Here is a 23,164-nt window from a genome sequence, read left to right as displayed (position 1 = left end):
AAAGAAGTCATGCCAGACAAACTTGATCTCTTTTTTTTTGATAACATTAGCAGCTTGTTAGATGAAGGGAATGCTGTGGATATAGTATATCTTGATTTCAATAAGGCCTTTGACAAAGTTCCCCATGATATTCTTGCAAACAAGCTTATAAAAAGTGGCCTAGACAAAGCAACTGTTACATGGATTTGTAATTGGTTGACCGACCGAACGCAAAGGGTGCTCAACAATGGCTCCTTTTCATCCTGGAGAGAAGTGACCAGTGGGGTCCCACAAGGCTCTGTCCTCGGGCCAGTTCTATTCAACATCTTTATCAATGACTTGGAGGACAAAATTGGGGGAATACTTATCAGATTTGCAGATGACATCAAATTAGGAGTAGCTGCTAATACTCCAGAGGACAGGATCAAGATTCAAAATGACCTGAACAGACTAGAAAACTGGGCCAAAGCTAACAAAATGAAATTCAACACAGAGAAATGTAAGGTACTGCACTTAGGACGGAAAAATGAAAAGCACAGATATAGGATGGGGGACACCTGGCTGAATGAAACTAAATGTGAAAGGGATCTAGTAGTCCAAGTAGACCACAAGTTGAACATGAGTCAACAGTGTGACGTGGCAGCTAACAAGTCCAATGCGATTTTAGGCTGCATTAATAGAAGTATAGTGTCTAGATCCAGGGAAGTAATAGTGCCACTCTATTCTGCTCTGGTCAGGCCCCACCTGGAATACTGTGTCCAGTTCTGGGCACCACAATTCAAAAAGGATGTGGAGAAACTGGAGCGTGTCCAAAGGAGGGCGACTAAAATGGTGAAAGGTCTGGAAACCATGCCCTATGAGAACTACTCAGGGAGCTGGGGATGTTTAGCCTGGAGAAGAGAAGGTTAAGAGGTGATATGATAGCCCTGTTTAAATACTTGAAGGGATGTCAAATTGAGGAGGGAGCAAGCTTGTTTTCTGCTGCTCCAGAGACTAAGACCCAGAGCAATGAATGCAAGCTGCAGGAAAAGAGGTTCCACCTCAACATTAGGAGGAACTTCCTGACAGTAAGGGCTGTTCGACAGTGGAACAAACTCCCTCGAAGTGTAGTGGAGTCTCCTTCCTTAGAGGTCTTCAAACAGAGGCTGGATGGCCATCTGTCGGGGATGCTTTGATTGTAATTTCCTGCATGGCAAGGGGTTGGACTGGATGGCCCTTGCGGTCTCTTCCAACTCTATGATTCTTTGATTCTATGATCTTTAAACAGAGGTTGGATGGGCATTAGTTGCTTTAGTTGTGTATTCTTGCATGGCAGATGGCTGTACTCCACGGCCTGTGCAGTCTCTATGGTAATCTTGATGGTTCCTGATATAATGCTGTATTTAAGAAAGGATTGTTTGAAGTGCCTCAAAGGCCACAATTGGGGCACCAATTTCTTTTACAAACTTGTAAAAGAAAATGTAATACAACAAAACAACATAAATGGTAGTTGTTGTGAAATAAGAATCTATAGAACAACAGAGAAATTGTCAGGAAAACAGGATCCCAGAAAATCAAATACAGGCCAAGCCCAGTGTGCTGAACAGTTTCAATATTTGTAAAATCTTATGAACGAATCAAAACTATTGCAAGCGTAGTAATAGAGGCTCTAATTGTTGTTGACCACATTGCATTCCATACAAGTAGAGTTGCCATAATTCTCTACTAAAAACTGGGACAAAATGTAGGATAAAATTTAGATCAAAATATAGGACTATTGTAGGATAAAATTTAGCCCAAAATGTAGGACATTTAAGAAAAACAGAGGACCTTAAATGTCCTACATTTTGGGCTAAATTTTATCTTATAATTGTCCTACATTTTGTCCCGTTTTTAGTAGAGAATTATGGCAACCCTACATACAAATGAATAGAATGAACCAACGCATAAAGCAGAATTCAAAACTTCTGATACGCAGGCTGTAACAAACTAAACCAAAAGGTTGACTATTAAGAAAACCTCTGTTTCTAGAATAGGATAGTCTGAATTGTCTCAGTAAAATCTGTATCAGCTTAGCCTTTTCTACAAAGCAAACATGGTGTAGTGGTTTGAGGGTTGGACTGTGGAGACCAGATTTTGAGTCCTCATTCAGTCAAGGAAACCCACAGGGTAACCTTAGGCAAGTCACATTCTCTCAGCCTCAGAAGAAAGCAAGGGCAAATCCTCTTTGAACAAATCTTGCCAAGAAAATTCCATCATAGAATCACCTTAGGGTCACCATAAATTAGAAATTTCTTGAAAGCCCACTACAACTCTCTTCTTTACATTTGTTGCCATGTGCTTTCAAGCATTACCGACTTACAGTGACCTTATCATAGGGTTTTCTTGCCAAGATTTGTTCAGTGGGGATTTGCTTTTGCCTTCCTCGGCAGCTGAGAGAGTATAACATGCCCATGGTCACCCAGAGGATTTCCATGGCCGAGTAGGGATTCATATCCTGGTTTCCAGAATCAGAATTCAGTGCTCAAACCACTACACCACGCTGATTCTCTCTATATACATAGGAAGAAGTTAAATGAAAAAATCAATAGAAAGAAAGTGAAACAGATAGTCAAGGAGCTAAAATACAAGAAAGCCCCTTTTTAATAAGAAATGATCTGCTTTTATTACTTGCAAACTAAATTCAGAATAGTCTGTTGTTATGTACATCTGCACCTGTCAGGCTTTGTCTGTGGTCTTTATATCTCAGATTAGGCAGATGTTTAATTCTGTGGTATATAATGGGCTTCATATAAGATCTCTTGGTGTATATACATAATTCCTGTAAAACAGTGGTTTTCTCTAGACTGTCTAAAAATTTATACTGAACCATCTTACAGGATCTACAGTGGAAGTATGATGAAAATTACAGATTGAAAACTGCTGAAAAATATCTTGTGGCTTGTAAGATGTTTCCCACCATTTTCTGAGTGGTGTAGATCATTTGTATGACAAAAATGTAATTTCTACATACTGAGATTTTTTTTTACTAGAAACGAAAGCCTCTTATCTTTTCAGCAGATATTATAGAATAATGTGGCTCACGTTTTTTTTCCAAATTGAAAGCCTTATATAACAAGCACAAACAAATCAAATAGCTACTAATATATTGACAGATTTGGATCAGTTGCATCTGGATATGGTTGATAACCCCACAGGGTTGATAATTACATTGTGCAGGCATTCTTTCAATAAAACAACAACCAATACAAAAGGATTTAAAGTGGAAGCCAAACAATCTGTGGGCTAAAATTGGGTTCCTAAACCCTTTTTGAACTTTCTCAACTCAAGTTTGAGAAAATTCAATTTATAAGGTCTTTTTGAAGAGAGCAACACTCTTTTGTAGTCCTCATGAGATTTTATATTGTAGCAGCTTCAAAGAAAGGCCCAAAGGTGTAAAAACAAACATCATAATTTACTGCAATAGTGTAGGAGTAATTCAGTCCTCCATACTTTGTTGGAGTGCAATCCCCACAGTTCCTTCCCATTGGCTATGCTGATTAGTGCTGCTGGGACTTGCAGTTGGACAGCATCTAAAGGACTGCGTGATCATGCCATGTTCAATGGGGCATAATCAGATGGGGCTCAAATCTGTTCTAGAAAAACTGTTTCACAGAATTTTAATGGGTAGAGGAAAAGCCAGTCCATTAAGTTTCAATTTATGTTGGTATGCATTTATTTAATATATTAATGATGAAACTACAAATATTGTGATTCCAAATAAATATTGAGCAGAATGGTTATGAGTGTAGTGTTAAAAGAAAGCATAAATGTGTGTGTGTTGTAGTCTTTTTGACTATGGACTTTACTATTAAGGTGTTGTATTAATCAATATATGATAGAAGGAAGTTTGAATGAGAGTTAGATCCACACCTTTTCTTATCTTTCTCTTGCTTTAATTTCGGTGCTGGGTTGGGGAGCTGAGGTAAGGGAGGATTAATTATATTCTTGATTTATCTTCACATTTAATAAATGAACAAAGCTTTTTATTAAAAAAAATAGTAAAGCAGAATATGTAATCTTTGCTGAATATGTAATCTTTGCTGCTGTTTTTCAGACTACGCTTACTCCTTTTCAAAAGCCTATTTGATTTTCTCCCCTCCTTTTTTGTAAAGATATTTGGGCTATAGGGTGTATATTTGCAGAGCTGCTAACATCGGAGCCAATATTCCACTGCCGACAAGAGGATATAAAAACTAGTAATCCATATCATCATGACCAGCTGGACAGAATATTCAATGTAATGGGATTTCCTGCAGGTATATTTTTTATTTCTACTATTGCTGCTGTACTCAGAAATACATGCATTACTTTACCAAATCAGATGTCCAGTCAAGTAAAATGTATGAATATATTTAATACTTTGCAAGGACCAGTTTTCAACTTTTATTTTGTTGCTGTAAAATATAACTTCATATTAACAAATTGTGCCACATGGGTTTGTATATTCAACACTTGCCATATGAGTCATTTATCAACAATATGTAGGTCCTTAATCACAACTTGACTGTGATTACAAAACCAGAGCCTAGTCAAGTTACTTTATTAGATTACAACTCCCACAATCCCCCAGACTTCCTGGCTTTGTGATTCTAGAAACTGAAGTCCAAAAGTACTGTATATACTCGTGTATAAGTAAAAAAAAATATGCTTAAAAATTAACCCCCAAAAACTGGGTCGACTTAAACATGGGTTAATACAGTAATGCTGCTAAAAATGGTGGCAGTGGCTGTTTGGGGTTTCCAGGCCAAAACAGTGGAGAGTGCCATCTCAAGGCCCATGGCCACACTCACACAGACAGACCCTGTGCCTTTCCCTGATCCAACCCCATGGCCCTCCATATGAGGCAACACCTCAAGTTGGGCTGCAGGGGAGGCAGAGGGGGCCCATCAGAAAGACTCTTTGGCAGTGGAGCAGCTCAGGAACCAAAGATGCTTGGCCTGGGGTTGCCCCTCCCTGCCACCGCCTGTGACAGAGACTCCTGGCTGGCCTGAGTGGCCTTGGCAGGGTGCAGGGGCAAGGCACCAAAGAATACTACAGTAGTATCTTTGGTGCCTGGGCCACTCCACTTCTGGGAAGTCTTCCTTCCTTTCTTTTTTTTTATGAAAAAAAAGCTGCAGCCAGACAAGTAATGGAGGGTAGTAATCCTTCCCCTCACCCCGTCCACTTCTGCTATCCACCAGGCCAGAGCTTGGCTGCCCAGACAGCACCTGGCTACTCCTTGCGCCCCTCCTCACCTCAACCTCTCATGGAAGGTGGCCCTGCTCTGGTGACTGGGGCACCATCTTCCTCCTCAGCTGCCATTTGCACCAGTTCAGCCAGGCTGGGCTGACGCCCCTCAGACTCCATTTCCTGAATGGAAGACTCCTGGCCACCCTTCCTGCTGGGCTTCCTTCGCCCCACTTCCCAGCTCTGTTCCAAGTGCAGAAGGTGGGCCCAGGGCCTGAGGAAAGGGGCTCCATTGGGCAGTATATTGGGGGGGCCTTCGAAGAGTGCGGCAAGCCCATCCATCCTGTGTGGGCAAAATGCTTGGCAGCCCTCAGCAAGGACAGGATGAAGCAGTTCCAGAGGATGACTGCAGGGCACCTCTGGAAGCCCCCTGTCAGCCAGGATGCCAACCACTCCCTGGGATGTTCCTGGCCCAGAAAGTGCATCTGCTCCATGGTTTGGGAGTCCAAGGTCTGCTCGGGAGGGCCTAGAGGCTCTTTTGCTCTCCCGGAAGCAGAGACCATCACCATCCACAGCCTCTGCTCCCAGGAGGGCAGTGGAGCCTCTGGGCCCTTCCGAGTGGACCAAGCCATGGAGCAGATGTATCTTTTTAAAAAAGGATAAAAATACAGGGAGACTGTATTATGGAAAGGAGAATGAGGTTGACCAATAGAGAATAGTGAGGTGAAGAGCCTGTCAAATAAACAGAGCTTTTGGTTCCTATCCTGTCACTTGGGATAAAGGTCTGAAAAGATCTAAAACTATTAATATAGCTATGTGGGCGGGGCAGTTGAGAACAGCATTTCTCTTCAATGCCATTTAAAAATGACTGACATTTTATCTTGTGTTTGCTGAAATGTTAGTAGGCTTGAAAAGAGACATAGTAGTTATTGGAAAATACCATTATTCTCCATCTTATTATTATTATTATTAACCTTTATTTATGAAGCGCTGTAAATTTACACAGCGCTGTACATGCAATCTTTTTAGTTAGACGGTTCCCTGCCCTCAGGCTTACAATCTAAAAAGACATGACACAGAAGGAGAAGGGAGTGGTGGCGGGAAAGGGTAAGAGGTCCAGCAGTTCCTCTCTACCTCCAAGGCCTGGACCAAGGCAGATGGACTTTCAGTGGTTATGCTGTTGATACTAGCTAAGCCTAGGATAAACATTACAAAGAAAATATTTCTTCTGTATATCTTGAATCATTATTCAAGGCAGCTATTGCTGCCTTTAAATAAGGAAGCAACCTGAGAGGCTGAGCTAGTATTATTTCATTGCTTACTTTGTTTTGTTTTTAAAAAAACTGAAATTCTTTCAAGAATACTACAGTAGTATAATTTCAGTACTAATGTTTTCTTTTTAAAAAATTGAAATTCTTTCAAGAATAACTATAGTAGCTTATGTTATCAGATTGGGTTACTCTCATTTTCAGTGTAACCTGCTTAGGTATTTATAATAGCAAAGCAAATGATAACTATCTGAAGATGGGAATGGGATGATACAGCTATGAGAGAAGGATTTTCCCCCTCTCCCTTTCCTGTCAGGTTTTTCAAGTTTGAACAGGAAGCAAAAGTAATGCAGATGAAAAAGAAATAGAAGACATTAGTTTTGAATGTGCACGTGATGATATCCTATTACCTGTGTAAAGATGAAATTATACTAATATTCACTTCATAGATAAAGATTGGGAAGATATTAAAAAGATGCCTGAACATTCGACGTTAATGAAAGATTTCCGAAGAAATACGTGAGTTTTGTGAAAAGTGTTCTGAGAAATTATGGTGGTACCTGAAATATTAGGGGTTCATCCATACAACAACCTAATTTATTTGATGATTAGCTCTTTTCTATCCTCTTTTGCCACTGAACACTAGCTCAAAGATCAGATCTCTCAAGTTATTTGTGAATGCTAAAAATGAGGGCAGGGTGAACATTTCATTTTGTACTTGGCTTTTGCAGACAAAAGCACTGTGATGATTCTGCGAAATCCCAGAAGATGAAGTGGGAAAAGGGGGATACATCAGTAGGAAGGGATCTGTGATGACCACAGATAATGGCTGTCTACTAATCCAAAACAAAATGTGTGTATCTTTGTACAGTGTCACAATACCAGCCTTTGTATAGTAGGCACTATGAGCTTTTATAAAGTTAATCAAAGCAAACCAATATGCCATTTTGGTTATTGTCTAAATTAGTTTGGAGTAGCAAGGAACACAATATGTATAAAATTTCTGTGGCTTAGTTGAAGAGAATCTTTTGTATTAAAAGGCATGGTTCTTTAGTTTCCAGGTGTAAAATTGAAAGGATGTGTTTTTAAAAGTTTTTAACTAACTAGTCTTAATCTGCTATTTCTTATTGCATAAAAGGAATACTGAGTTACTAATTACTAATTGCCTTTCACAGCTTTTTATCCCATACTGTTAGGACCAGCTCTATGGTAATGAAAACTCATTTCCTTTTGGTATATATAATACAAGTGTGTGGTTAAGGCTACTTTCTCACAATGCTGGCACCCTTTTGAATCACAGATAGGTCAGATAGTTCATAGTAATTTTCTTTTAATGTGGACAAAATACTGTCCAATATCTGCTGTTCGAAAGTAGAACACACTTTGTCAGAGTGTGATGGAGTCTCTTTCTTTGGAGGTCTTTAAACAGAGGCTGGATGGCCATCTGTCGGGGGTGCTTTCGTTTTGAGTTCCTGCATGGCAGGGGTTGGACTGGATGGCCCTTTTGGTCTCTTCCAACTCAGTGATACTACCATAAGCATGCTTTCTGGTCTGTTTGATTCAAGGAAAGAATGTTATGAATCAGTGTTTTGTTTTGTTTTTCAGGTATACCAACTGCAGCCTTATCAAATATATGGAAAAACACAAAGTTAAGCCAGATAGCAAAGCATTCCACTTGGTAAGCTTCTGATAGTATTTAATCGTTCACTTGTGAATTCTTACACAGTTTCCAGAACAGTTTGAGTTGCTTAAAGTGATTTTCATTGCATTTCTGCACAAAATCATTTATTGATCTAATAAGGAAAAGCGGTATATAAATAAACATTATTATTATTATTATTATTATTATTATTATTATTATTATTATTATTGTAGAGTTGAATTCATATGAAGTTTTCTGTTTCATTGTGATGGAAATCCAGGACAGATAATCTGAAGTGCCTGGATAAAACCTAAAACCTTAATTATTAATGGTTCATTTATTTCTGAGTGCTGGGAATTAAATAAGACTTGATAATTTGAAGGGATCAATGAGAAATAAATTGCTGGGAAAGGGAGACCTGGGACTAAGCATGCCAATAAAAAACTTCTTGTTGCCTTTTCAGTCTATTCTTCCTTTTCAGTTTTTGTCATGAAGAAGTATGGAGGGATGAGTAGTTTAGCTGTCTGTGGATGGTGTGTCAAATTTATCACAACCTCACAGCATGGTTGACCTAAGTGTACAGTGTCTCATCACTTTGATAGATTATGTTTCTGTTTATTTCAGAACCATAATGAACAAAACTAATTAAAATTGCATGAAATGGCCAGTATGATTATCTATATTTCTATAGAACACATGATAATCATGTTTTTAGAATTGTTCCTGGGGGAGGGGTCCCACTTTTGTTAAGCTTTGAGGTAACAGTTGTCGGCTGCAGGTAATGTATGTTTCGGATCTAAAGTGTTAAGTGACAGTATAATGGTGAGGAGTTAGGAGTTATATGGCTTTATATGAGAATGTTGATCTCAAAGCCACTGTTTTTCCCTTAAACTCTTTACTGCTGCTCTGATTAAACAGTGAAGACCAAGTGGACATGGCTATATAATAAATAAATAATAAAATTTTTATTTATATACCGCCCTTCCAACAGATCAGGGCGGTTAACAACACATTAAAACAATACAATAAAAGCATCAGTACAATACAAATTCAATAAAAACAGAAAAGCCCCGAGTTAGCCCATCCCCTTGCCAGTGAAGAGGAGGGAGGCCCGTTGGACTTTAATCGGGGAATGCAACACTAAAAAGGAAGGTCTTTAACTCCCTCCTGAATTGGGCCAGGGAGGTGGCCGAGCGGAGCTCTATGGGCAGCGTATTCCAAAGGGCCGGGGCGGCGATGGAAAATGTCTTCCTAGTGGTGGAGACAAGCCTAGCCCCGGGGGCCCTAAGTAGTTGCTGCCCAGATGTTCTGAGGGTGCGGGACGGAATGTATGGGGAGAGGCGGTCCTTCAGGTATCCTGGGCCCAAGCCATTTAGGGCTTTATAGGTCATCACCAACACCTTATATTGCGCCCGGAAGCGAATCGGCAGCCAATGCAGATCTTTTAACACCGGTGTAATGTGGCTGGCCCTGGAGGTACCAGTGACCAGCCTGGCTGCCATGTTTTGTACCATTTGTAGCTTCCGGGTTTGGTATAAGGGTTGCCCCATGTAGAGTGCATTGCAGAAATCCAGTCTCGAGGTTACCAGAGCATGTACCACAGTTTCAAGGTCCCTCTGGGCCAGGTATGGACACAGCTGGCGGATAAGCCGAAGCTGATGACAGGTGTTCTTGACCGTCGCATTCACCTGAGCAGTCAGGTGAAGGGACGAGTCAAGAAGCACCCCCTATATTACAGATGCCATCCATCTGTCTATTGATATTTAAAATATAAATCTGGTTCACTTTAAATTTGGAAGGAATAAACCACTTTACACCTGTATAGTTGAAAAATAAGTGAGTTGTTATTTTGTAACTGTAGCTTCTTTGTGGATAATGTCTTGCAGACATTGAGATACCGTATATACTCATGTATAAGTTAAAAAATTTTAGGTCAAAATTGACCCACAAACAGGGTCGACTTATACACAGGTCAATACAGTAGGAGGAAGAGTAAGCCTTTGTCTTCCTGAATTTCTTCCCAGCCAGGCTGCCTCCACAGGGAAAGCCAAGCTGGTGAGACGCTGGGAAGGGCGAAGGATTGCCTTGCAGCCTCTCCCCAGCCAGGCCACCTCCTGAATTCTAACCCTCGACTCGTCTATGGGTCAAACCAGTACCCATAATTTTGCCCCCAAAAGCTAACCTCGAGTTATACATGAGGTTGATATAGTTGAATATATACTATAGTCTAGTTCTCAGGTTGTGGAAGCACCAGTGATTATTAGAAAGCTGGCTTGTCAGGTCAGTACTCTGTGTAGCTCAGCATAGTGACTAGCAGAGGCTTTCAGGTGGAGCTGACTTACGAACTATAGCCATAGAAAGTACATATTATGTCTTCTGCTACTGAGCTTTACTTATGTCTGAGGATGTATGTAACAAAATTTTATAAGTGAACAGCATAGTAAAGTATTTTCCTGGTTGGTTTGACAGCACCAAATATCTTGTGTGTTTTAACTATGCTCAGCTACAGAAATTGCTTACTATGGATCCAATAAAGAGAATTACCTCAGAACAGGCTATGCAGGACCCATATTTCTTAGAAGATCCACTTCCTACATCTGAGTAAGTGATCAATAAATTAGCTACACACATTTCTTAGAGTGCTTGCTTGCTTGCAATGTCTGTGGGAGTGTATGGAATGGAGTTATGGCATGCTGTGATTGAAATTCTCACTCCTGACAAGCAGTGTGAAGCTCCATTACTGTGCCATTTGCCATTTTAAAGTAATGCTTCTACTAATCTCTTGTTTTATGAGTCTTTGATCTTGTTAGTCATAGCATTAATCTTGTTATTATCTGACAGGTTGATTATGCATGCTATTGATCTTCATAGTCAACTGCTAACTGCCTGCAGGTCCATTTCTCCCTTCTAAAATGCCAGATGACATTCTCTAATTGGTTTACACTTCTTTGTAAATTCATTTGGTAGACTCAGGGGGAAAAACTGCCTTTAGACTTCAGAACCAAAGTTCTGGAAAATATTGATTAGTTTTCCAAAAGAAGTGATCTTATGGAACACCCAATGATGAAACTCACTATTGGAATGTAAAATGCTCAAGGATCTTTTAAAGTAGAGTTTGGGTTGCCATAAAAACCAACATGCCACCACAATAAATCATGGGCCATATTTATTATTAAGAAAGGATATGTAACATGGGGTGCAGGGAACATGCAGTTCTAATAGCCCTTTCTTGTATCTCTTTTTAATACATTAAAAATGATTGTGGGGTTTTTCAGTGTGTTTGCAGGTTGTCAGATCCCATACCCAAAACGAGAATTTCTAACTGAAGAAGAACCTGATGACAAAGGAGACAAAGTAGGTATTTAATTGAAAGCCATGTTGAGAGAACTACATTGAGGGTATTATTTTGTTAATCACCTTGTTCAATTTTTTTCATTGCTTGCTTAGGCAATTATTATATATATGATGGGATTAATTATTCTGTTTGAAGGCATATTTATTAAGAACACATAATAATATTGCTCTTTCATGCTTATGAATGTAAGTTCCTGATTGTTGTCACTACTTATATTAAACTATTTCTTGCCAAGATAAAACACTAACAACATCAAATTATTATTGTTATTTTAAAAATAATAATAATGGGAGTGAAACAGAGATTAATATGCAGACAAGCGTTAAACAGTTGAAAGTACTTATCAAATGTTGCAAGAAATTGAAAATTCCTTCAAAATGTATACAGAAGAAAAGAATAGGGGTGAATATTAGTAAAATTAGCAATCATGGAGCAGTGGTTTGAGTGTTGGTCTATGACTCTGAAGACCAGGGTTCGATTCTCAGCTCAGCCATGTAACCCATTGGGTGACCTTGGGCAAGTCACATGCTCTTGGCCAGAGGGGAAGGCAGTGGAAACCTCCTCTGAACAAATCTCATCAAGAAAATGCCTTAGGGTCGCCATAAATGGAAACTACTTGAAGGAATACAACAACAACAAAAATTAGTCAGATATTTGACATTTCACAAGATAAGTAGATTTACAAAAATGATTTGGTGTTTTCTTGGTACCTATGTGGATATACTTTGAAATAATAGTATCGATAATAGTAAATAGTAGTGCACATTTTGCAGCACTATACCTAAGTTGTGTAATGCACAAGAGTGAAATCCTTTGAGAACCCATAAATGAAATTATATGAGACAATGAAAGGCAAATTCAGAGTGAAATTGTTAGAGAGGAGCAGAGAACTGTATTTTGTGTCACATACTCTCAACAGTCCCCTTAATTTTGGGATTACAAATAGCACTGCAGAATGAAAATGACTTTTACTGTGTGATCATCTCAGACTATGACTTTTTCATTTGAGGGACTAGCCATAATTAGCAAAACACAAATTAATAGCAAATTTGTTGGTTGCCTTGCAATTATTACTTTCCCTAAAGCTGCAAAAAGCATATGATTCAAGTAATAGACAATTTTACAAGATCCAAGACATTATTAAAATGGTAATTTTTTTTTAGGGTCCCAGCAGGTAGAGTGACTTTGAATTTTCAGATTAAGTGGAAGCTTTTTTATTGTCTGCATCAGAGATGATTCCAGTTCCTTATTGTGAACTGATTTTTCTAAAGTTATAATCATAAAGTGCATACTTCAAAATAAAGCATATATAAATAAATTACGTAGGGCAAGCGTAATGTAGTGGTTTGAGCATTGGGCCATGACTCTTTGAGATCAGGATTTGAAACCTCACTCAGCCATGAAAATCCACTGGGTGACTTTGGGCAAGTCACATTCTCTCAGCCGCAGAACGACAAAGGCAAACCTCTTCTGAACAATCCTTGCCAAGAAAATCCCATGATAAGTTTGCCTTAGGGTCTCCATAAGTTGGAAGTGACTTGAAGAAACACAGCAACAAATAAATTGGAATTAATTTCTGAGTAGGTATTTGATTGATTGTGTGTTATCTTTCTGTTGGCTTTAATTTGTGTGGTATTTTGTAATTTACTGTGACAATAATACAGTACAGTGGTCCTGCCACATCAACAGGCTACCGATCCAGAGATTCAACTATTAATTAGTGGCAGACTATGCACATAGATGTGCACACGTCACTGCCCATTGAATAATATGGGACATGACCATCCGCATCTTTCCCATCCAAGGTGGGGACAGAACCGAAGATGGGAAGGGTTCACTGTAGGCATTTAAATAGTTAGTGGCTTCCCTTTGGCCTCATTTAGCTTTACACAGTATATCTTGTCTCCAGCATATGAACTGCTTCTGAGTTATATCTTACTTTTTTTTACCTTAACCAATTGAGAAGAACCAGCAGCAGCAACAGGGCAATAACCACACAAATGGAACTGGTCATCCAGGAAATCAAGACAACAGTCATACACAGGGACCTCCCTTGAAAAAAGTCAGAGTTGTTCCTCCTACCACTACCTCAGGTGGACTTATTATGACCTCAGATTATCAGGTATTTTTGTTTCCAGCTTTCTTATTTTGGCTTCGGTATAGTATTCTGAAAAGATCAGTTTTAATGTTGGTTTTTAATAATATCTGTCTTTCAAATAAAAATGGTTGCATGTTTACCCACATGAATTTTTTATCATTAAAAAAAGATTTTCTCCTGAAATACCAGTAGAATAAAGTTTTGCAGATAACATTATGAGTCTGCTTTGAGTATTCCAATCTGTTGATGATCTAGTACCTTTACTAGGTTGTGGTCTTATTACTATTTATCTAGTTTCCACCTCTCCCCATGGATTGAGACAGAGAACTGCGTATCAACACATAGCATATGTCAAACATATAACATCAGTTAAAGCACATAAACCAGTTAAAATATATAATGTCTATACTTGTGTATAAGTAGTAATTTTTATCCAAAAATTAGCCCCCCAAAACCCTGAATCAACTTATCCATGCATTAATGTAAGTACTGTACTTTTCTTATCAAAGAAAAAAAAAAAAGGAAAAAAAATGAGCCACCCCCTTCTCTGAGTATAATGGCAAAAAGCAAGAGCTTAGTCTGTCCTTGGAGCACCTATGAGAAACACCACCCCCCTCTACTATTTCCACCACAATGCTGATTCTGACCTTTTTGAATGCCTGGATATGAAAATGGTGGTGGTGGCAGCTCTTTGGCATTTCCCATTAATGGAGGGCCAAGAGAAATCAGGGTTTGAAGGATCTGAATAAGGCATTTGTGTATGTTTGTCACCTTTTCTGAGTAAAAATCATTCAAAGTTATCACATTAAAATTAAAGGCTATAATCACTGCTAAAAGTTTCCATTTTCTTTGGTTTTCCTTTTTGACATGCGTGTTTTCCTAGTCCTGATCACCTCCCCCATACATTGCACAGCCACAGTTTACTGTAGTTCTTTCCTCATCCATGCAGCCATTTGGGTGAGCAGCTAAGCCTGCTGGAATTTTGTAAGTTCTTTGGCATTGCTTTTCTTTGCTTTATCCTTTACATCCTTTGTTACATGTCTCTAAGGCCCTGGACAGACAGGCCCTTTAGCACGTCCTGGTGACGTGCTAGGGTTGGCTTGGGGTGCCATTTCCAAACGCCCCACAACCCTAGGACGTCGCCAGGACGTCATCGCTGTGTGGCGCTGTATACATGGCACGTGTAGCAATGACATCAGTGCTGCATGCCATCCAGATGAGCACGCGCAGCAGCGATGTGTTGGTGCTGCCACAGGCAGTTTGAGGTGGCGCTAAAAGGAGCCGCTTTTCAGCACTCCTTTGCTTTTCACGTAGCCGCGCCGCGCAATTTGGTTGCTGTGGCACGGCCATGCGGAAAAGAGAGTTGGCTCCCGGATGCCTCTTTCTGGCAGTCTGTACCCCGCCTAAGTTTTACCCTCGATTTAAATCTATCATTTGGGTCATGAAACCTGCCCTCGACTTACACATGAGGTCAGTTTATAGTTAAAAGAGGAAATAAGGCCAGCACATGTCTAAACAATCAATTCACACTTTAAAATTCATAATTTAAAAATCATCTGGATAGGCCTACCAGAAGAGACTGCTCCTTAATGCTGTTTTAAATTCAGACAGCCTATTCAGCTGTAGAATCTCTTCTGGCAGGTCATTCCAGTCTAGAGGTGGCTGAAGAAAAGGTCCTTTAGGTGATAGTTGCCAACCTAGTCTTGGCTGACTGGAGTAAATGTCTCTTAGATGACATGGGTGTATGGTGCAGATTATATGGGACAACTGTTCTTAACCTTTTCTTTACCACAGACCCCTTTTAAATATTTCTTGTTTCCACGGACCACCAAGACATAAGATTTTAAACCCAAAGGTGCAATAAATCTTTAAAGTTGCTCATGTAGGGTTTTCAAATTTGGAGAGAAGGGAGAAGTAAGTAAATGCACACACTCATATTATAATTTTATTGGACTGAATTCATATACAATTAAAATAATCATATCTGAAAACCCAACCATGGCCTAATTAGTTGATAATATTAATTAATTACTCAGAGAGCTAGTGATGCATTTCACATACAAACCTTGTGAGTGGGGAAGGATTTTTTTAAATCCCTCAAGCTGAACTGGTTAGATCTCATTGTGCAACCCTTAATTTTTTTAAAAAAAAATCATCTCCCAAAATCTAAATTGAGGCATGGACATGATATGGCCTTATGAATCCATAGGTGTCTAAAAGCTATCAGGAAGCAACAGAGTTACAGAGCTGGTAGCTTTTGGAGCAACTGTCTGTGCCATTTGCATTCTGATTCATTTGAAGAATAGTGATGCAAAGCATGGGATGCTTTAGTATCTGTTAACAATGCTCTGATGGTTACCACATATATAGGCTGCATTTTTTGAATGCTAGCACAATTATAATTAATTTCCTCTCTCTGTCTCTCCCCTCTCCACTGCTTTCTTCAGCGTTCCAATCCCCATGCTGCCTATCCAAACCCTGGACCAAGCACATCACAGCCACAGAGCAGCATGGGATATTCAACTACCTCCCAGCAGCCTCCACAGTACTCTCACCAGACGCACCGGTACTGAGCTGCACCTGAATAAAGTCAATGCACTGTTGCTAAGGCTGCAGGACTGGCTGTGCTGCTGTCTGCCTGGAACCTGGCTTTGGGCCGCAAGAATGTACTGTAACTTGTTGCATTTTCAAAATGTCTGATAGCCAAGTTCCACTATTTTTCACAGGCTGGGAGTAGTGGCTCCCTCAGATTGTACCCATTTATGGAATTAGACTTGAAAAGAAAGTACTAGCACAGTTTGTGTTGTGGATATGCTACTTCCATAGTTTACTTGACATGGTTCAGACTGACCAATGCATTGTTTTCAGTGACAGTCTGTAGCAGTTGAAGCTGTGAAATGTGCTAGGGGCAAGCATTTTTGTTGTTGTGATGAATTCTATTGATGTTAACAACGTTATCTGACCAATAGTACGCAAAATCTCTTAACTGGTATTTGAAGCATACAGTATGTGTTAATGAGATGAAAACAAACTAACCGTGGCTCCAATTGAGAGAATTTTGATATACATTGATTTTTAGTGACTTTTTTGTGGGCTGATTCATTTTCCACATTGATCAATGTTTTTGACCAACAAATTTGCTGCAAAGAGATTTTTTAAGACAGTAAAAGAAACATGAGCATTTTTCCAGCAGATTTACAAGCCTCCCAAAGATTAATTTTCAACATATGTTTATTTTGTTCTCAGATCTATGACTTGACTGGTATTAAAGCTGCTATTCGATAGTAAATGAGTGTGTTATTGAGATAAACCTGTTTGGTTCAGCAAACCAACTAAAATGATTGTCATAGGCAGTGTTTTATTTTTCCTGTTGGTGTTAACTGATTTGTGAGCATGCTTGGAATTTAAAAAGCATGAGTCATGTTCCCTACAAACAAACAAACAGTGCGACATTCATTCAGATATTTTTGTCATGATTTTTGAGAGCTGGCTTGATGTAGTGGATATTAAATTTTGTTAATTATTTTTAAAATATGTTCGCACATTTGTTTAGGGGCACCTTTATTAAAGCAGAGGATTAAGGTGTTAGGAGAACCCTAGAATTTGAGAGAAAGCTATACCATACAATGTACTGTATCCAACTATTTTACATGAATGACGCAGGTATTCTGAATTTTAAAAAAAATCAACATTGCTAAAACAAGGTGTTACGTAATAAAATTATTTTTCATAAATCTGCATATGATTTTACCTGTGTTTGTCAGTCAATACAAAAAATGTGCACTCTGTTTAGACCAGTGCCCTTCAAAGTGGTGGTACGTAGACTAATACTAGGCCACAAGCTATTGGTTGCCAGTAAGGTCTAATCTGCTTTAACTGCCATGGCTCAATGCAGTGGAATTCTGGAAATTGTAGTTTGTTGTGGCACCTGATCTCTCTGACAGAGAAGGTTAAATATCTCACAAAACTACAAATCCCAGAATTACATAGCATTGAGCCGTAACAGTTAAAGAGGTGTCAAACTGGTTTATTTCTTCAGAAAGAAACAGTTGGAACCAATGGTCACAAATCTGGTACCAGTCCCTAGCTCATTAGAAAAAAAATGTTGCTGGTTCCCCACATTAGCCTGAGGAAGATTGTTTCAAATTACTGTTATTTTTAATATCATAACTACATTATATTTTTATCATAATTTTACACTTGCACCATAGTCATCTGTATCTGGTTTTTGTTCGAATCTTAAAGCCATATGTAGGCTGGTGTCATTAACTACTGTACTGATTGCTGGAAATGTTTCCTAGATGTTCTGTAGTGGTTCTTCATTTCTTAGCAGATTTAATAATTCATAAAAAAAATTTCAGGGATGAATGACTAGATGAAGGCCACAAGCCAGTTTTCTTTTCTCCACCCCCTCCAAGCCTTTCAGAGGCTTCAACCACAACAGTGATACATCTACCTTCATTAGAGTTCTTATCAAAATGGAGTTTTTATCAATTTTCCCAACCTGATTTGTATAGTGAAGCTGCCTTTTTACAAAGCTGTTTTACACCTGCTGAGCTCCCTTTCTTCCTCATCTTCTCTCTACCTGGAAGGCTTTCTGAAGCATTGGCATTGGGAAAAGATAGTGAAGGAAGGTTAGAGAAATGCAAGCTTTCATTGTCAGGTTGGAGCAGCAGGTCAACTATCAACAATAAAGCATCATCTGGGAAAGATCATGATTATACTTTAGCCAATTTTTATTGTAACCATGTGTAAAAAAAAGGTAAATGTAGTTCCTTGCCATGAATGTCTAGTTGTAAACAGTGCTCATCTCCGGTTCTAAGCCAAAGAGCTAGCGTTGAACAAGGACTGCTCTGGTGGTGATGTGGTGCATGACTGCACCAAACGCTGTTACTTTCGCACTGAGAAGTGGTACTTATCTATCTACTTGCATTTGCAACTGCTTAGGTTGGTATAAGCTGGGACTAGTGACAGGAGCTCACCCCCTCATGTAGCACTTGGGCCTCAAACTGCCAATCTTCTGATAATCCGAACTGGCGTCTTAACCACTAAGCCACCACATCCCTTCAATGTGTATATACCTACAAAAGGTGAGGTCAGCAGTACCTGCCTCCAGAATCTCTTACTAAGCACATGTGAACAGTAAAGCAGAGAGCTGCCTCACCAGTCATCCCCCCCCCCCCCCCCCCCCGCTCAATACACACAGATGCTAAAAAATTATAGATCTCAGTTTGGCAACCAAAATGGAAATCAAAACTAGAGGATGGTGAAACAAAGAGAAAAAAAAATCCCTGGATGCGTTTTAGAAGAAATCTAACCTGGTTATTTCATTTCACATACTAGATTTGGGGGGGAAATGGTTGCAGAAGGATTTTGAACTGCACTCCCTTTTTATGATGTAGGACGCTATTCCAATTCTTTCTATGCTATTTCTTCCTCTAGTACCAAATTTTCTGTTAAGAAGTAATGCCCAGGAACACATTCATTTTGTTAAGTACCTTAAACAATAGATCACATTCAGTATTATCCTAGAATTGTAGATCAACTAAATATAAAAGATAGTGCCTTCCTGAGCTATTTTTAGCCCCAACTAGAGTAAGCCTGTTGAATCAATGGGATTTATACAAGCGTTGTCTCAACAATTGTTTCATTAAAGTCTACTCTTGGCCTAAAAAATAGGATCAGGCATTGAAACTAAGGAATCTAAGAATCTCTGAAGAAACAGGTAGGTTGGCAGCAGAAAGTGCAAAAGATTAACAGGTGTAGTCAATGGAACAGTGAGCAAGAGGTAAACGTGGGGAATATTTCAAGGAATTCCAAGGAAAATATAATTAATGGGCATTTCTGATACTATAACATTTGAGTCTATGTTGCAGTTGAAGGATAGGAAAAATAAAATACTGAGGGGAAAAATACTGATAAAACAATGTACAATGTAAAATGGATACATACCTTTACTGTTTTCTCCTTCAGTTTCTCACAAGGCAAATGTTTTTCCCAAACCATGTCCGTCCCCTCTCTAAATCTTTCTCTTATCTTCAGTTACACTGCCTTTATGGATATCCTTTCTCACTTCTGGGTACTATATACCCATGTATGCTTTGTACATATGCATGTCTTTCCTGCCCCTCACCCATTCTCATGGGGGTATAGTTGGTTCTAAATGTGGTTTCATTCCTCTATGTCATTTATGAGACGATCACTACCTGCTCTTTGCTTTCAAAAAGTTTCCAGGCAGTTATTTTCAATAATCAAAACTTTTAAAGATAAACACGGTTAATATAGACAGAGTGACAAGATCTTTTAGAAGATGGGTTGGATGTCTCAGGGGTCTAAAATGTTAAAACAGGTGGAAATGCATCAAGAAAGATGGATCAAGAAAATAGGTGAGCAACCCATAGAGTCTTAGACTTTGGCTAGTATGTCGGCTGTATTCTTCCACCTATTATGTTGTAGAAGACTGAAGGTTCTTTGCCTTACACTTGCCAATTTGTGTTGAGTCCGATTACCTGCAGCTTACTGTTTTGTCAACTGAGTTTCCAAGGTTGCAAACAGCATTGTTTTGCAGTAGATGAATCAATGGCTTAAAACTATAGTTTTAAGTTTTGAATTATCATGAAAATAGGTTGCATCTTTATAATTAATATTTATTTCTGTTGCAAATTCTGTTTATAATTAATGTTTATTTCTGTTGCAAACATCATTGTTATGCAGTAGATCAGTGGCAGTGTTCCCCTTCACTATAGTTTTAAGTTTTGGATTATCAGGAAAATATGTTGGAGCTTTATTATTGAGAAGTAATTTTTGCTGAACAAGTTTAACAGGCTTAGTCACACACAGCTTATATAAACATAGACATTACAGAGTCTGGCTGTATTATTTTGATAGACATTATATAGCAGTGCATATTAAGAAACTTCTTTCAACTAGTTTCAACTAGTTTCTGCATAGTTCAAAGGGGTGGGCAACTGTGAGAGACCAAGTGCCTACTTTAACCTCCAGGAAGCCTTGAAAAGCCACAACACACATGCACCCACACCACAAAATAATAATAATTTTAAAACTTCCTTAATATTCTCTCTGGCAGTATGGGGGTATTTACAATATATTTGGAGGGGGAAAATTTGAGGCCCCAAAGATGTCCTTTATAGATGTGTTGTTGCTGTTGTTGTTGTCATTGTCACTTTTAAGGCCTCTACTGGCCCTAAAATGGCCCCAGGGTGAAGAGAAATGCGATGGAAATGTCTCCAGGACCCACAGAGTGCATTTGGGGGCAACATTTTTTTATCCCTGTGGGTCCTGGGGACCACAAAACAGGCTGAGGGCCATGTGTTGCCCCTGCAGCCACAACCCATTGTCTCAGGGTGTATTTCTCATTCAGTTTGTTTATTAGTCTTTCTCAGGGTATTAAAAGGAATACTGTTTACCCTTCTGGATATTTATGAGTGCTTGGCTTGTATAGGAGTAAAGATGTTGAGCACAGTTTGCTCCCCAGCAAACTGGGGCTTATTGCTGAGCTTTTTCACCTTTTTTCTGCTTTTGTGGCTCCCCCAGGACTTTATTTTATCTTGGCCCAATCAATTCACTGCAGTTAAAAGCGATTGAGAATTGGAGGCTACTAACTGTCAATTTGGTTCTCTATATAGGTTTTCTTATCGGGGTAACCCCTTGTTTGTATTCTGCCCCACTGTATTTTTCCAAATATGCAGTCTGTCTAAGTGTCCTGCCTCCAGTCCTTCATTTCAGAACCTGAGTTGGGATTGGATCCCCCATATTGAGTCAGGGCATTGGCTTCTATACAAAGGGTGGGAATTATGCACCCCTCTAGATGTTCTGGACATGAAGTGTCACAGGAGTCCTATCCATGGCCTATCCAACCCAGTTTTATCTACCTTTTTTTCCATTTGCTCCAGATAGATCTTTATCTACTGCTGTTTAGCTTAGAGCTAAACTGGAAAGCTTATGCACATGTTAAGTGGAATCCTGGTTAGTTTGACTGATTAGTTCTGATTAGAATAAACCTATTCAATCAATGGTTGAATGGCTAGTCAATTCACAGGTATCCCATTGATTCAATAGGTCTTCTCTAGTTAGGAGTATTAATAGGATTTAGGGCATATTTTACTTCTGGTCTTTTCAAAATCCAGATCACATATTCCTGGCATCCAGCAGTGCAATCTTATTTATACCTACTCAAACATCTAGTGATTTTCCCTGAGAGCCAGTGTGATATAAATAGAAAGAGTGTTGGACTAGGACTTGAAAAAAGAGAAGATGAATACTTCTGCAAGGCACTGAAAATGTAATTCATACACCCAGACCACACAAAACCAGGTAGGAGTGTGTGGAGGGAACCTAAGTCTCTGGACAGTTACTTGACTGAAATAATTAACAAATGTGGATTTTATGCGGTGCGTTTATATTGAGAATTAGTAAAGAAACCTACACAGATCAGAGGAAGATTTTTTTAAAAAAGATATTTTACAAATACTTCTCAGTGTTTTATAAGGAACATCAAATATCAAAGGAGAAAATAAGAGCATTCTTGAATAAGCAAAAATCAGTGGAGAGCAAAATAGGAAACTGAATCAACTGATAACAGTAACTGAAATTATAGAAGTGATAAGAAAATGTAAAACAGGGAAAGCTGGAACTACTGGTTTATATTATAAAAATCTAGAAGATCAACTGATTATTCCACTTCAACAGTTGATGAATCCAGTTCTAGAAGGAAGAAGACCTAACTCATGGGGAAATGGTTCTATTACTTTGATTCTCAAAGGAGACAGAGATTTGATAGACTTCAAGAGCTATAAACCAATCTTGCCTTTAAACATTGATTATAAGATCTTCCTCTTTTTAAGAAGAGATTTACGTAGCTGTATTACATGAGTGAATGAGGATAAGGGCATGATCCACCAAATCCTATTTTCTTAGGAAAGGATGCCAATAGGAATTCTGATTACAGTTTACCATTTTGCACTCTGTTGATTTACTGAAATAAGATGAAACATATGCATCTGTGAAGAGACACTGAACAAAGCACAGGCAGGAGTTCTGTTAAAAAAACAGACAAAACAGGATGAGTTCACTCAGATAGTTTAGACTTCAGGTCCTAGAAGCCCAAGCAACATGGCCAACAGTAAGTGCTTCATGAAGCTGCAATCTGAAATGTGGACAGCTAACAACTGAGAATTTCTGGTCTAAGAATGGGCAACTGTGAGCTTGCACAAGTTTTGGACTTAAAACCCCATCTGCACCAGACAACATAGCCAACAAAGAAGGATGATAAGAACTGCAGTCCAAAAACTCCTGGAGAGTCTCACTCACCAACACTTGAACTGGAAGTGTATACTACACAAGTACAACCATTTGATATTACTTTAACTACTGTATATACTCGACTGGAAGTTGAGAAATTTTTGCCCTAAAATGGCATCCAAAATCGCGGGTCGACTTATCTATGGGGGCAATGCGGTACTTTAACCAAGCCTCTCCCCAGCCAGGCTACCTCTGCAAGAGATAGCCCATCTGGGGAGACGCTGGTAAGGGTGCCCGATTGCCCCGCAGCCCCCGCTAGCCTTGACTCCCTCCAATGGGAAAAGCCCAGCGAGGGAGATGATTGCGCACCCTGC

The 23,164-nt window shown here is 39.2% G+C and overlaps 1 protein-coding gene across 6 annotated transcripts in view; it reads left to right on the top strand.

Moving 5' to 3' along the window:
• The window catches only part of LOC149319921 (cyclin-dependent kinase 8), a 73,628-nt gene extending 56,365 nt beyond the window's left edge, over positions 1-17,263 (top strand). For 4 of the 6 annotated variants that reach the window (XM_089512590.1, XM_089512588.1, XM_089512594.1 and 1 more), the window contains 7 exons: positions 4,113-4,256; positions 6,884-6,953; positions 8,040-8,112; positions 10,580-10,677; positions 11,352-11,430; positions 13,395-13,553; positions 15,977-17,263. In XM_089512590.1, coding sequence (XP_089368716.1) covers positions 4,113-4,256; positions 6,884-6,953; positions 8,040-8,112; positions 10,580-10,677; positions 11,352-11,430; positions 13,395-13,553; positions 15,977-16,102 — 749 coding nt within the window. In that variant the 3' untranslated portion in view covers positions 16,103-17,263. The remainder of the gene's footprint in view (positions 1-4,112; positions 4,257-6,883; positions 6,954-8,039; positions 8,113-10,579; positions 10,678-11,351; positions 11,431-13,394; positions 13,554-15,976) is intronic. The other 2 variants (XM_089512591.1, XM_089512589.1) reach the window with 1 other exon arrangement.
• Positions 17,264-23,164: the final 5,901 nt, after the last annotated feature.

The sequence above is a fragment of the Sceloporus occidentalis genome, unplaced genomic scaffold (genome assembly GCF_023333645.1).
Source record: "Sceloporus occidentalis isolate IW3139 unplaced genomic scaffold, rSceOcc1.0.p SCAF_2, whole genome shotgun sequence".
NCBI lineage: Eukaryota > Metazoa > Chordata > Lepidosauria > Squamata > Phrynosomatidae > Sceloporus > Sceloporus occidentalis.
Note: the sequence above shows the minus strand (reverse complement) of the source record. Positions and strands in the feature narration are given on the sequence as shown.